This window comes from Macaca mulatta, chromosome 14 (genome assembly GCF_049350105.2).
Source record: "Macaca mulatta isolate MMU2019108-1 chromosome 14, T2T-MMU8v2.0, whole genome shotgun sequence".
NCBI classification, from domain to species: Eukaryota; Metazoa; Chordata; class Mammalia; order Primates; family Cercopithecidae; genus Macaca; species Macaca mulatta.
The window spans coordinates 10,767,417-10,780,767 of NC_133419.1; the positions used below are offsets into that span (position 1 = coordinate 10,767,417).

The window sequence follows — 13,351 nt, forward strand, 5'->3', positions numbered from 1 at the left end:
TGGTGGGTCATGCCTGTAATCCCAGCTACTTGGGAGGCTGAGGCAGGAGAATCGCTTGAACCCTGGAGATGGAGGTTGCAGTGAGCCGAGATCACGCCATTGTACTCCCACCCGGGCAACAGGAGCTAAACTCCATCTGAAAAAAAAAAAAAGAAAAAGGCCAGGCACGGTGGCTCATGCCTGTATTCCCAGCACTTTGGGAGGCTGAGGTGGGCGGATCACCTGAGGTCAGGAGTTTGAGACCAGCCTGACCAACATGGTGAAACCCTGTCTCTACTAAAAATACAAACATTAGCTGGGCGTGGTGGTGCCCAGCTGTAATCACAGCTACTTGGGAGGCTAAGGCAGGAGAATTGCTGGAACCTGGGAGGCAGAGATTGTATTGAGCCAATATTGTGGCACTGCACTCTCAGCCTGGGCAACAGAGCGAGACTCCATCTCAAAAAAAAAAAAAGAAAACAGAGTTTTTTTGTTTTTTTGTTTTTGAGATGGAGTCTTGCTCTGTTGCCCAGGCCGGGAGTGCAATGGCGTGATCTCGGCTCGCTGCAACCTCTGCCCCCCAGGTTCTCATGTCTCAGCTTCCTGAGTAGCTGGGATTACAGGTGTGCACCACCCTGCCTGGCTAATATTTGTATTTTTAGTGGAGACAGCATTTTACCAAGTTGACCAGGCTGGTCTCAAACTCCTGACCTCAGGTGATCCTTCCCCCTTGGCCTCCCAAAGTGTTGGGATTACAGGTGTGAGCCACCGTGCCTGGCCTTTTTGTCTGTTTTCTTGTGGAGCATTTCTAGGTCTTCAAGTTCACTAATCTTTTAGAACCTGCTATTAATCAGGTCCAGTGTATTTTTCATTTCAGACATTGTAATTTTCATCTCTAGCAGTTAAATTTAGGACTTTTTAGTATTTTTTTTTTTCATTTACATGATTCAGTTTCTGCATCCACTTTTAGTATCTTTTATGTCACCACTTTTTGAATATATGAAGTAAAGTTATACAGAATACTGTTTTTGGTTTTTTTTTTTTTTTTTTTTTGAGACAGAGTCTTGCTCTCTAACCCAGGCTGGAGTGCAGTAGTGCCATCTCGGCTCGCTGCAACCTCTGCCTCCTGGGTTCAAGCGATTCTCCTGCCTCAGCCTCCTGAGTAGCTGGGAGTACAGGCATGTGCCATCACACCCGGCTATTTTTTGTATTTTTAGTAGAGATGGGGTTTCACCATGTTAGCCAGGCTAGTCTTGAACTCCTGGCTGCAGGCAATCCACCTACCTCAGCCTCCCAAAGTGTGGGATTACAGGTGTGAGCCACCACGCCCGGCCCTGAATACTGTTTTAAAGTTGTTTTTGGCCAGGCCAGCTACAAAAATTAGCTGGGTGTGGTGGTGGGCTTCTGTAGTCCCAGCTACTCGAGAGGCTGAGGAAGGAGAATTGCCTGAACCCGGGAGGTGGAGGTTGTGGTGAGCTGAGATCGTTCCACTGCACTCCAGTCTGGGCGACAGAGCAAGACTGTCTCAAAAAAAAAAAGTTGTTTTCTGTTAATTTTAATATCTGTGTTAGTTCTGAGTCAGTTTTGATTGATTTTTCCCTTCATTTGGGTTATATTTTTCTGCTTCTTGTATGTCTGCAAATTTTTGATAGGATGTAGGCTTGTGGATTTTCCCTTGTTGGGTGCTGGTTATTTTTGCATTCCTGTAAAACATCTAGCTGTATTCTGAGATGTAGTTAAGTAATTTGGAAACTTGTTTTTTTCTGTTCTTGCTGTTTAGATTTGTTAAATGGAACCAGAGAGTGTTGGTAGTTATTCCTCATTACTGAGGCAAGACTCTGAGTACTCTTCCTAATTCCGCTTGAATTATGAGGTTTTTGTAGTCTGGCTGGAGGGAACAGGCATTATTCCTGAACTTGTGTGAGCACTGGAGATGGTTCACAGTCTTTTCAGTGGCTCCCTGTTCAGCCTCAGACAGTTTTCCTTATACACATGCACTGATCAGTAGTTAGCTGAACACTTGTTGGGGAACCCTCTACAGATCCCTGGGGTTCTTTATCTCTGTAATTTTTTCCTCTTAGGTACTTTGTGAATTCTAGTAGCTTTGGTCTCCCTGACTCTCCTGCTTTGTCTCTTCAACTCAGGGTTGTCTGGTTCTGCTTCAGTTGTTGTCTGGTTCTGCTTCAGGGTTGTCTGGTTCTGCTTCAGTTCCCCCTCCCTGTGCCTTGAGCTGGGGCAATCCTGGACCTTACCTCATCTGTTTCTCTTCCTTCGGGGATCATTATTCTTCACTACTTAATGTCCAGTGCCTGGTAGACTGTTGTTTCATAAGTTTTGTCTGTTCCGTTTTGGCTTCAGGTGGGAGGGTACATTCTGTCTCTGTTACTCCGTTTTGGCTGAAAGTGGAAGGTCCAACCTTTTCATTTTAGAGATGCTGTGCTAAAAAGACCCAGTGAAGTTAAGCTAGTTACTGTTAGTATTGGCATTCTAAGGTTCTATGACTTTAAATTCAGTGTTAGTTTTTTGTCTCATGCCTTCTTTCTACATTTTTTGTAATGTGTGATAGATGTTTTCATATTTTTTTTTTTTTTTGTGGAGACAGGGTCTTGCTCTGTCACCCAGGCTGGAGTGCAGTGGTGGGATGTCTGTTCACTGCAACCTCCACCTCCCAGGTTCAAGTGATTCTCATGCCTCGGTCTCCTGAGTTGTTGAGACTACAGGTGTGTTCCAACACACCTGGCTGATTTTTGTATTTTTGTAGAGATGGGGTCTCACTATGTTGGCCAGGCTGGTCTCGAACTCCTGACCTCAGGTAATATGCCTGCTTTGGCCTCCCAAAATGCTGAGATAACAGGTGTAAGCCACGGTGCCCAGCCTTATAATTTGTTTTTAAGAATAAATAATAATAATTAAAAAAAATTTTTTTTTTGAGACGGAGTATCACTCTGTCACCCAGGCTGGAGTGCAGTGGCGCAATCTTGGCTCACTGCAAGCTCTGCCTCCCGGGTTCACACCATTCTCCTGCCTCAGCCTCCCGAGTAGCTGGTACTACAGGCACCTGTCACCACACCCGACTAATTTTTTTTTTTTTTCCTGTATTTTTAGTAGAGACAGGGTTTCACCATGTTAGCCAGGATGGTCTTGATCTCCTGACCTCATGATCTGCCTGCCTCGGCCTCCCAAAGTGCTGGGATTACAGGCAGGAGCCCAACTGCGCCCAGCCACTGCGCCCAGCCATAAATAATTATTTTTTGACTGTGTGATACCTCTATATAGACTGGTGGGGCCTAAATAATTTGTTTTTTACATTTACTATTTGGGCATTTGACGTATTAATTCTTCTTAATAGTTTAGGAAATCTGTATAATATTAGTAGTGAGGAAGCTTTGTTTTTAGTTACATGACTTTTATAGCTCTTCCATTTTTTTATCCTGTTGAATTATCACTTTTGTAAAACTCCATGCTTTTCATTGTCATCTGGGTTTCCTGCCTTAAAAAAATTAGTGGCTGGGCACAGTGGCTTATGCCTGTAATCCCAGCACTTAGGGAGGCCGAGGCATGCTGATCATGAGGTCAGGAATTGGAGACCAGCCTGGCCAACTTGGTGAAACCCCATCTCTACAAAAAATACAAAAATTTAGCCGGGTGTGGTGGTGTGCGCCTGTAATCCTAGCTACTCAGGAGGCTGAGGCAGGAGAATCTCTTGAACCTGGGAGATGGAGGTTGCAGTGAGCCAAGGTCACGCCATTGCACTCCAGCCTAGGTGACAAGAGTAAAACTCTGTCTCAAAAAAAAGCCCCCCCAAAAAATAGACCAGGTGCGGTGGCTCACGCCTGTAATCCCAGCACTTTGGGAGGCCTAGGCAGGTGCATCATCTGAGGTCAGGAGTTTGAGACAAACCTGACCAACATGGTGAAACCCTGTCTCTACTAAAAATACAAAAATTAGCCGGGCATGGTGGCTCATGGCTGTAATCCCAGCTACTCGGGAGGCTGAGGCAGGAGAATCGCTTGAACGTGGGAGTTGGAGGTTGCAGTGAGCCAAGATTGTTCCGTTGCACTCCAGCGTGGGCGACAGAGTGAAACTCCGTCTCAAAAAAAAAAAAAAAAAAATCGTATCTTTATTTTGTTTGTTTTAGGTTTTCAGGAAAATTAATTGGAAAGTGCCCAGTTCCCACACCCTCCTTCAGTTTGCTCTGTTGATTATATCTTATAATAATGTGATACATTTGTTACAATTAATATTTGAACCAATATAGTGTCATTAGTTAAAGCCCATACATAGTTTACTTTAGGGCTCACTCATTGTGTTGTACATTGGATTTTGACAAGTGTGTAGTGATATGTGCCTACTATTACTATATCATACAGAACAGTCACACTGCTCTAAACATTCTCTGTGATGTACCTCTCTGTTCCTCTCTTCTTGCCTCCCCACAAACTCCTCCACTGATCTTTTTACTGTCTCCATAGTTTTACCTCTACCGGAATGTCGTATAGTTAGAATCATACAATATGCAGCCTTTTCAGATTGGCCTCTTTCACTTAGCAATGTGATTTTAAGATTTCTGCAACTCTTTTGTATCTTGATAGTTCATTTCTTTTTATTGCTGAATAGTATTCTACATTATGAATGCACCAGTTTGTTCATCCATTTGCCTGTTGAAGGACATCTTGGTTGCTTTCAAATTTTGACAATTAAGAATAAAGCTCCTATAAATACTCATGTGTTGGTTTTTGTTGAGACATAAGTTTTCAGCTCCTTTGGGTATATACCAAAGAGTTTTTTTTTTTTTTTGAGACAAAATCTCGCTCTGTCACCCAGGCTGGAGTGCAGCAGTGTGGTCTTGGCTCACTGCAACCTCTGCCTCCTGGCTTCAAGTGATTCTCCTGCCTCAGCCTCCTGAGTAGCTGGGACTACAGGTGTGCACCACCACGCCCGTATAATTTTTTTATTTTTTTTATTTTTAGTAGAGACAGGGTTTTGCCATGTTAGCCAGGCTGATCTCGAACTCTGGACCTCAGGTGATCCACCTGCCTTGGCCTCCCAAAGTACAAGTACTGGGATTACAGGTGTGAGCCACTGTGCCTGTCCTAATTTTTGTATTTTTGGTAGAGACAGGGTTTCACTGTGTTGGCCAGGCTGGTCTGGAACTCCTGGCCTCAAGTGATCCACCTGACTTGGCCTCTCTCCCAAAGTGCTGGGATCACAGGCATGAGCCATTGCGCCCGACCTAATTTTTTAAATTTTGTGTAGAGACAGGGTCTCACTATGTTGCCCAGGCTGGTATTGAACTCCTGGGCTCAAGTGATGCTGCCGCCACGGCCTCCCACGTGTTGATATTATAGGTGTGAGCCACTACACCTGGCCAAGATGAGTGTTGTTTAGTTTCTTTTTCAACAACAAAAATCATCCAAATGCCTGGCTGGGTAATGAGCTAATTGCTTTCAACTTTTGACTGTTTCAATTGGTGGAGCAATTTTTGCCTTCCATATTGCTATGTATTCCTGGATAATCTCTAGGAGAGTGCTGTAGTCAAAGCAAAGTACCTACATAGTTGTACAGAACCTACAAGCAGGTCCTTAAGGGTCACGTAAATATTACCTGTACTTTTCCATTTCTCCTTTACATTTTCCTCCTTCTTAGTTTAATCTCTTTTGTTTGTATTTTCCTTTTTTTTAGGTTGCAGTTGTTCTGATGGATACCCAGGGGGCATTTGATAGCCAGTCAACTGTGAAAGACTGTGCTACCATCTTTGCTCTAAGCACTATGACTAGTTCTGTTCAGGTAAAAACCACTTGACTCGGAAAAAAGCTTGCAAAGGAAATAAGATAAAGGGAGGAAATACAGCTTTGGTTATTGTTCTGTTAACAGAATTTCTGTGATGATATGTAAATATTTTGAAACTGTAGATTCAGTTAAACTCTTTTTTTTTTTTTTTTGAGACGGAGTCTCGCTCTGTCGCCCAGCCCAGGCTGGAGTGCAGTGGCGCGATCTCGGCTCACTGCAAGCTCCGCCTCCCGGGTTCACGCCATTCTCCTGCCTCAGCCTCCCGAGTAGCTGGGACTACAGGCGCCCACAACCGCGCCCGGCTAATTTTTTTTTTGTATTTTTAGTAGAGACGGGGTTTCACCGTGGTCTCGATCTTCTGACCTTGTGATCCGCCCGCCTCGGCCTCCCAAAGTGCTGGGATTACAGGCGTGAGCCACCGCGCCCGGCCCAGTTAAACTCTTAAAAGTTTGAGAAGGAGCCAAAGAATTTTTCCTCTTTGGTCATAATTATATATAATGTGTTCCAAGAAAAGTCCAAAAAATGGAAATTTATATCACATCATATAGAAACTATAGATTTGTTAAGAACTAGGAAAACTATATTTTAAACTGTAAAGGAAGAATTTTTGATTTCAACCTTATGTGCATAGTTTTCCAAAAGACAGATCATATTACTGTTTGAACAGGTCTCATGTTCTTATATGCAAGTCTTTAATTGTTCAAAGCTTCTGTCAGCCCTTTAGGCTTATTTGGGATTTGTTTGAAGTAAGCCAGAATAGTATCAATCTGGATTTTTGTTTTCTAGATTTATAATTTATCCCAGAACATTCAAGAAGATGATCTTCAACAGCTGCAGGTATATGTTTCTCATAACAATTTTAACAGCATATTATTTAAAAGTTTTAAGATTAAGAAAAATTTTACGACTGAGTAGTTTCTAGCAAAAGATTGAAATGTAGAGGAAGGTTTTTGGTTCATAGTAATTCTATACTATGTATATCCATTGGTGGGGTGGAGCAGGGGCAGTCCGGGAAGGCCTTAATGATTTGAGCAGAGAATGGAAGAAAGTGGGCAAGTGAGTCCTTCAGATCCATTTGGGTGGAAAACTGTTACAGCAGAGGAGCAGCTGCTGGAAGACAGACCCTGCGGAGAGTGTGCTTGGCAAGATCAAGGAATGGCAAGGAGGCCAGTGGGTAGGATTGGAGAGTGTGACAGGAAGGGGCTAAGTGATGAAGTCAGAGAGGCAGTGAGATCCCACTCATGCTGGGTCTTTTCTCTGGGGAAGGTGGGAGCCATGGGAGGGTCATCAGCAATGATGTTATCTGACATGTTGTAAAGGGATCATTCTGGCTGCCATGTTCAGAATAGATTTTTTTTTTTGAGACGAAGTCTTACTCTTGTCCCCAGGCTGGAGTGCAATGGTGCAATCTTGGCTCACTGCAAGCTGGGATTACAGACAGGTGTGTGCCACCACACCTGGCTGATTTTTGTATTTTTTTTTTTTTTTTTTTTTTTGAGATGGAGTCTCGCTGTGTCTCCCAGGCTGGAGTGCAGTGGCGTGATCTCGGCTCACTGCAAGCTCCGCCTCCCGGGTTCACGCCATTCTCCCGCCTCAGCCTCCCAAGTAGCTGGGACTACAGGCGCCCGCCACCACGCCCAGCTAGTTTTTTGTATTTTTAGTAGAGACGGGGTTTCACCATGTTAGCCAGGATAGTCTCGATCTCCTGACCTCGTGATCCAGCCGCCTCGGCCTCCCAAAGTGCTGGGATTACAGGCTTGAGCCACCGCGCCCGGCCTGATTTTTGTATTTTTAATAGAGACGGGATTTCACCATGTCAGGCTGGTCTCAAACTGTTGACCTCGTGATCCACCAGCCTCGGTCTCCCAAAGTGCTGGGATTACAGGCGTGAGCCACTGCGCTTGGCCTATTTTTTTCTCCTTTTTAATAGCAGCAGTTCTTATCTGTTTTTCCCACAAAATGCTCTTTCATGAGTATTCCAGGGTTGGATGCAATTCCTGGTATATTGCTCTAATGCTACTTCTCCCACTGACATTCAAGAAAGCATCAGAATGTGAGTGAGTAAGGGTGTCATTATTATAGGGATTACCTTGAATTAGTTCTATTTTATATTTATTTAAAAAAACAAGGAAATTTCCTCCTAAACTTCGGTCCTTAATGTTGCTTATGGCGGTTGCTTGTACTTCATAATTGGTAGTTCTATACCAGTGCCATGACTCAGTGGTTGAGAGCTGTTGCTCTGTAAAACTTCCATCACAACTTGAGTTGGCCACCCTTTCACCTGAAATTTATTCCTTTCTAAGCTCCTTCCTTTCAACCGTTTTTCGAATGCTTACCTTGTATGAGGTAGAGGGCCAAGTGCTGTAGATATATGCAAGGTCACATTCACAGGTACCAGGTGCTAGGACTTTAGCATGTTTTTCTTAGAGACACAATTCAACCCATAAGAGGAAGTAAGTAGATTATGATGCAGTTATGTAATTCACCTTGTTTCACATGACAAGGCTGTTGGTGGACTCAACAACTGTGTAATATAAATGTTACAGAGGAGAAAATAATATGTTTATGTGCCTGGAAATCCATAAGAATCAACTAGAAAATTATTTGGAGCTTAAAAAATAATTAAGGTCTCCATCACAAAATACAGATACAAAATCATTAGGTTTTCCTCTCTACTAACAATAACCAATTTAAAAAGGTAATGGAAAAAATTGACTATAGCAACAAAATAATGAAAACAGAATAAACTTAAAAAAGATCTATATGGAGCACTTCAGAATTGTATGAGGCACGTAAAATATTTAACATGCAGAAATATGCCTTGTTTCTTCTATATGGGAATGATAATAGCCAACATATATTTATTGCTTTTACTCTGTACTATTACAGACACTGCAGTGTGTTATAAACATCTCATTTTAGACTGAGAATTATAAAGTTGTCAGTTCTTCCCCACTAAACAAAATCATAAAGGTGTTATTTTGGGAACTTGACAGAATTGTTGTGAAATTCATTTGGAAAGTTAAATTGTAAAACAGCCAAGAAAACTACAGGGGAAATATGAGATAATTGACTTAGTACATATTATAAATCTGTAATTACAAGAACATGGCATTGGTTCAGGAAAAAATAGATCAATGCACTATACTTATGATATGCTACATTTTCATGTATTTTATTCTACTTAAGAATATATATACATATACCATAAAGGATAGATCAGTCAATAAATGGTGTTAGGACAGTTGGCTATGTATTTAGATAAATTAGAAATTATATTCCTCTTTGGAATGCTGAGGCAGGCTGATCACCTGAGTTCGGGTGTTCGAGACCAGCTTGGCCAACGTGGTGAAACCCTGTCTCTACTAAAAGTACCAAAAAAAAAAAAAAAAAAAAAAAAATTAGCTGGGCGTGGTGGTGCAAGCCTGTAATCCCAGCTACTTGGGAGGATGAGGCCTGAGAATCACTTGAACCTGGGAGGCAAATGTTGAAGTGAGCCAAGAGTACACCACTACACTCCAGTCTGGGTGACAGAATGAGACTCTGTCTCAAAAAAAAAAAAAAAAGAAAAGAAAATTATATTTCTACCTTGTACTATATACAAAAATTCCAGATAGACCAGATAGATTAAATATTTTGATGTAAAAAAAGAAATCACAGCTGGGTGTGATGGCTCATGCCTGTAATCCCAGCGCTTTGGGAGGCTGAGGCGGGTGAATCATGAGGTCAGGAGTTCGAGACCAGCCTGGCAAACATGGAGAGATGCCATCTCTACTAAAAATACAAAAATTAGCTGGGTGTTGATGTTCATGAAGAACCTTCTGATTAAACACATTAATATTTCTTCAGTGAAATATATGACCAATAAAATGGGGGTAAATAAGCCTATAAAAAGCTTCCTGTCAGTTGAAGGCATGTTTTTCTTCCAAATAAGTTTCCCACCTAACCTGGATTTTTAGTACTTTTTATTTATTTATTTATTTTTTGAGATGGAGTCTCCCTTAGTTGCCCAGGCTGGAGTGCAGTGGCACAATCTTGGCTCACTGCAACCTCCGCCTCCCAAGTTCAAGCGATTCTGCTGCCTTAGCCTCCCGAGTAGCTGGGACTGCAGGTGTGTGCCACCACACCTGGCTAATTTTTTTGTACTTTTAGTAGAGACAGGGTTTCACTATGTTGGTCAGACTGACCTTGAACCCCTAACCTGAAGTGATCCACCTGCCTTATCCTCCCAAAGTGCCAGGATTACAGGTGTGAGCCCCATGCCTGGCCTTTTTATTTTTTTGCTTTTTTTTTTTTTTAGAGACAGCGTCTCATTCTGCTACCTAGGCTGGAGTACAGTGGTGTGATCTTGGCTCACTGCAGCCTCCACCTCCTGGGCTCAAGCAATTCTCCTTCCTCAGCCTCCTGAGAAGCTGAGATTACAGGCATGTGCCACCATGCCCAGTTAATTTTTGTATTTTTAGTAGAGACAGGGTTTCGCCATGTTGGCCAGGCTGGTCTTGAACTCCTGACCTCAAGTGATCCGCCCGCCTTGGCCTCCCGAAGTGCTGGGATTACAGGCGTGAATCACAGCGGCCAGACCTGCTGAGAGGCTTTTCTCAAATATCTAACTGGTGGTCCTTGACTACCTATTGAAGAGAGAGCCACTAACAATCCAACTGGGAGCTTCGATAAGAGGGTAGGCCTTAGGTACTGGTTTGGATCACAACGAGGTAGGTGGTTGAGCAAGGTTATCTAGCTATTTTGTTGCCAACTCCTAAGTGTCTGTTTTTTGCAGATATTTATTCTTGGGTTGTCAGTTTCCCTGAAGAAAATTTCTTTAAATTCCTGCCTTGGTGGGTAGAAGCTTGTGGCAACCAGTAGGGTGAGAGGGCTAAGGAGTCCCACTGCTCACTATGTGGACTTTGATTTAAGTACCTGTTTCCAGGAAGGTACGAGACTTACTCCTAACCTCAGCTGAGTATGGTATTTAAGTCTAGATTTTTTTTTTTTTTTTATCTGCTCCAAATAGTACACTTCCCATCTTCTATGGAGGCAGGAAAAATATGGGGGTTAGAGAGGGGTACCTGGGAATGTAGATACTTTCTCCTAAGACTCACATATTTCCTAGTTTTCAGCCACACTCCTACACCTCCTCCTGTAAGGTAACTGCATGCTTATAATTTCTGGGCATTTCAGGGATTCTACTGAGATAATTTATTCTTCCTTGTTGGCCCCCGTCTCTTCCAGATTTCTTAGCAGAACAGAGAAAGCCAAAACTTGAGACAGTTCTCATTTGTCTATTTTCCATCCAGAATGTTTTTGACAGGTCTTTTCTGCTGACTGCTTTGTCCTGTTTACTTTTAAACTTTGTTTTGTTATGCTTTTAGTGAGGCTTCCTGAAGAAATAGAGGTAAATATACATGTAAACCTTAACCTTAAAGAATTCAGTCATTTGAATGGTATAAATATTATGGACCTAATACTTTTCTTGCTGCTGGAAATCCAGTAGTGCACAAAACAGAGAAATATCCCTGCCCTCATGGAGTTTAAATGCTAGTATAAAGACAGATGCAAATCAAGACAAGAAGAGGTATAGTACATTAGATAATGCTAAATGTTAAGAAAAAAATTTTAAGGCTGGGAGTGGTGGCTCACGCCTGTAATCCCAGCACTTTGGGAGGCCAAGGTGGGTGGATCGCCTGGGGTCAGGAGTTCAAGACCAGCCTGACCAGCATGGAGAAACCCCTTCTCTACTAAAAATACAAAATTAGCTGGGCGTGGTGCCACATGCCTGTAATCCCAGCTACTCAGGCGGCTGAGTGAGGAGAATAGCTTGAACCCGGGAGGCAGATGTTACAGTGAGCCACGCACCATCACACTCCAGCCTGGGCAACAAGAGCTCAGAGCACAACTCTTTGTCTCAAAAAAAAAAAAAAAAAATTTTTTTTTAAAAGACACAAAGTAGGAAATATTATTGGCAAACTTGTAATCTTTTTAGGTAGATGGCCATGGAAGGCTTCACTGAGAAGGAGCCATTTGAAAGACCGTAAGAAGTGAGGGAGCAGATCATGAGGAAGGATATTTGGGAGAAGAACTTACAGTTAGTGGGAGGAGCCAGTATGAAGGTCCTAAGGCAGCAGTGTGCCCTGTATGTTTGAAGAACAGGAAGGAGGGCCAGTGTGGCAGCATCACACTGTAAGGACTGGCTTTAATACTGAATGAAGTTGCAGGGTTTTGAGCAAAGCCATGATATGATCTGACTAACCATATTATAACAGAGTCAGTGTGGTTGCTATATTGAGAATAGCCCATAGGGAGTCACGAGCTGAGGCAGTTAGGAGACTATTGCAGTATTCCAAGCCACATGGAAATAGTGAGTGGCTGGATTCTGGATTTGCTGATGAATTGGGATGTGGGATGTGAGCAGGGAATAACCAAGATGATTTTAAGGTTCATGACTCCTGTGGGCTTTTGAAACTGTAGAACCCTGGTATCAATATAAATATAATGAATACTTTGCTAAAAAAAAGCCATAGAACTATTTTAAGTAATTTGCTTTACAAACCATAATGCTTCTTTTTTAAAGCTCTTCACAGAATATGGTCGTCTGGCAATGGATGAAATTTTCCAAAAGCCTTTCCAGGTTAGAATATTTATTTTAAATATAATTCATATATTTGTTTTTGTTCACAGATCAGCAGACTACAGCTCATAGGCCAAATCTAGCCTGCCACCTGTTTTTATGACTGTGAGCTAAGAATAGTTTTTACATTTTTAAATGGTTGAAAAAAATGAGCAATACTATTTTATGACATGTAAATTATCTGAAATTCAAATATCAGTGTCTATAGATAAAATTTTAGTGGAACGCAGCCATGCTCATTTGTCTTTGTACTGTCTGTGACTGCTTTCCTGCTGCAATGGCAGAGTTGAGTAATTACTTAAAAAATAAACTCTCTGGGTTGGGCATTTTGGCTTACGCCTGTAATCCCAGCACTTTGAGAGGCCAAGGCAGGCAGATCACCTAAGGTCAAGAGTTCGGGACCAACTTGGCCAACATGGAACCTGTCTCTACTAAAAATACAAAAATTAGCTGGCATGGTGGCGGGTGCCTGTAATCTCAGCTACTCAGGAGGCTAAGGCAGGAGAGTTGCTTGAGCCTGGTAGGTGAAGGTTACAGTGAGCTGAGATCATGCCACTGTACTCCAACCTGGGTGACAGAGCAAGACTTTGTCTCAAAAAAAAAAAAAAAAAAACGAAAAAAGAAAAAGAAAAGGTTGTGCACGCCTGCAGTCCCAGCTACTTGGTGGGGTTGAGGTAGGAGGATTATTTAAGCCTAGGAGGTCAAGGCTGCAGTGAGCCATGATTGTGCCACTGCACTCCAGCCTGGGTAACAAAGCAAGACCATCTCAACACTGTCTCCATCTCTCCATCTCTCTCTCTCTCTCTCTCTGTCTCCCTCTCTCCCTCTCTCCCTCTCTCCCTCTCTCCCTCTCTCCCTCTCTCCCTCTCTCCTCTCTCTTCTTTGCTGACCTCTGCTTTGCTGACCTCTGCTTTAGTTCAGTGTTTCTTGAGAATGAGGAAGCACAGCAGCCTCAAT

At 42.6% G+C, this 13,351-nt stretch overlaps 2 protein-coding genes across 7 annotated transcripts in view; one reads left to right on the forward strand and one right to left on the reverse strand.

Annotated features, from left to right (window-relative positions):
- SPINDOC (spindlin interactor and repressor of chromatin binding) overlaps nucleotides 1–13,351 on the reverse strand; it is a 207,207-nt gene that overhangs the window by 176,620 nt on the left and 17,236 nt on the right. The gene's annotated exons all lie outside the window — the stretch shown is intronic.
- ATL3 (atlastin GTPase 3) overlaps nucleotides 1–13,351 on the forward strand; it is a 49,918-nt gene that overhangs the window by 16,501 nt on the left and 20,066 nt on the right. For all 6 annotated transcript variants that reach the window (XM_028833324.2, XM_077962531.1, XM_077962528.1 and 3 more), the window contains 3 exons: nucleotides 5,662–5,766; nucleotides 6,556–6,606; nucleotides 12,338–12,394. In XM_028833324.2, the coding sequence (XP_028689157.1) occupies nucleotides 5,662–5,766; nucleotides 6,556–6,606; nucleotides 12,338–12,394 (213 nt within the window). The remainder of the gene's footprint in view (nucleotides 1–5,661; nucleotides 5,767–6,555; nucleotides 6,607–12,337; nucleotides 12,395–13,351) is intronic.